The 2,020-nt window shown below is 32.5% G+C and overlaps 1 protein-coding gene across 1 annotated transcript; it reads left to right on the top strand.

The window, feature by feature from the left end:
* The first annotated feature begins 407 nt into the window (after positions 1-407).
* On the top strand, positions 408-1,388 carry LOC108451072 (flavonol sulfotransferase-like). The gene has a single exon (XM_017748806.2). The coding sequence runs from the start codon at positions 408-410 to the stop codon at positions 1,386-1,388; it is 981 nt and encodes a 326-aa protein (XP_017604295.2).
* Positions 1,389-2,020: the final 632 nt, after the last annotated feature.

The following is a 2,020-nucleotide window of genomic DNA, read 5'->3' as shown; positions in this document are numbered from 1 at the left end:
TGGCCATTACATGGCTAACACCCAAATTTTTTTCAAGTACTGGTATTTTTGTATACTAATATAATACGATTTTAAAAGAAAATATTTTGGTACCGGCCATTGGGTTCTTAAAATCTCATTTTATTGTTCATTTCAAGTTATTTTGATAATTATTTTTAAACTTGATTCATTTTTTAAATATTAAAATTTTTAAATTATATTGATAAAATTGCCTTGATTGGGGAAATAATTGACATAATGATTTTTTTCATTTTTTTTCTTTATATTTTCATTTTAGTATTTCTTTATATATTAAAAAAAAATCATTCCATCCCACTGCCTCCTTATAAAAGAAAAAGAAGAGTGGCAGCCAACTTACAAAGCCATCCTTGTATAATATAGTATTTGAACTCATTAGCCTGTCCCTCATGGAATCCCATATTGAGAAACAAAATGAAGATGCGCTTCAAAAATCTTTCAAAGAGATGATATCTACTCTCCCTCAAGGAAATTGTTGGGGTTATTCTGATGATCTATGTCAATATCAAGGTTTTTGGTTCTACCCGACTTTTCTACAAGGAGCTTTGTCGGCTCAACAACAATTCCAGGCTCAACCCACTGATATCATCCTTTGTAGCTCTCCAAGAACAGGTGCAGCCTGGTTAAAATCCCTCACTTTCGCCACTATTACAAGAACTTCATACAATGATTCCACCACCCCTTTACTTTCCAAGATGCCTCATGATGTTGTGCCTTTCATGGAGTTCGATCATGCCCAGTTTTCCACTAATCGACATCTTGGAATTCCTCTTTTAGCCACTCATCTTCCTTATTCCTTATTACCCAGATCTATAATTGATTCTGGTTGTAAACTTATTTACGTTTGCAGGGACCCCAAAGATACATTTGTTTCATTGTATCATTTCATTGCAAGGTACAGCAAATCCCAAAATACTCAACCCATTCAACTTGATGAAGCGTTCGAATTGTTTCATGAAGGTGTAAGTTGGTATGGGCCTTATTGGGACCATGTTCTGGGGTACTGGAAAGCAAGCTTGGAACATCCAGACAAGTTACTATTCTTGAAATATGAAGAACTGAATGAAGATACTGTTTTGTATCTTAAGAAAATAGCAGAATTTATGGGTTATCCTTTCTCGTCAGAGGACCAACAACAAGGGGTGCCTGAAAACATTGTACAGCTGTGCAGTTTCGAGAATTTAAATGGCTTGGAAGTAAATAAAACTGGGAAACATCGTGATGGGCAAGGAAATTTGGAGACGGAAAATAACATTTTCTTCCGGAAAGGGAAGGTTGGAGACTGGAAGAATTATTTGACCACTGAAATGGCTCGACGTTTAGACCAACGAACACTGCAAAAGTTGAGCGGTTCAGGTTTAAGTTTCTAACTGAAGGTCCACAATCTATTTATCAGAGATCAGAGTTGGTAATTATACCTTTTAATAATATTATCTTCCAATAAGGTCATTTTGATTGGGATTTGTAATTATTCCATTTAGTAATATTGATGGGTATTGATTTATTGTACTATTCCTCCAATCTTTAGTTGGAGCTCGTTAGTAGAATCTTATAAGTTAAATGATTATTTCTTAAATCTTTAATTGGAGCTCGTTAGTAGAACTTTATCAATTAAATGAATTAAATAAATAATTTTTTTAAAATAATTTAATAATTTAAATGAAAAATTTTAAATAATTCAATCACTATTTTTCGGTCGAACCAAACTTGTTGATAATAAATAGGGACCCACTTGTGGGTTGTGTCTCGTAAGAGATAAGATGAACTTACTAATTGACCAATAATTTATGCCATGTCATCATCATTACACAAAAATTAACAATTTTATCCTAAACAAATATTTCTCATAAAATGATTCTACAAACACAAAAAATGTGCCTTTTTAGGTGTATTGGTGTAATTTTGGTCAATTTTATTTTAGCCCCCATATTATGTGTAAATTGCATATTTAATCCTTACAGTTTAACTTAGTTCATTTTTGTATGCGTTTTTTGAATTTTGA

Source organism: Gossypium arboreum, chromosome 5, assembly GCF_025698485.1.
Source record: "Gossypium arboreum isolate Shixiya-1 chromosome 5, ASM2569848v2, whole genome shotgun sequence".
NCBI lineage: Eukaryota > Viridiplantae > Streptophyta > Magnoliopsida > Malvales > Malvaceae > Gossypium > Gossypium arboreum.
Note: the sequence above shows the minus strand (reverse complement) of the source record. Positions and strands in the feature narration are given on the sequence as shown.

Excerpts from the sequence above, each read along its gene's own strand:
- LOC108451072 (XM_017748806.2), top strand. The coding sequence starts at position 408 with ATGGAATCCCATATTGAGAAACAAAATGAAGATGCGCTTCAAAAATCT.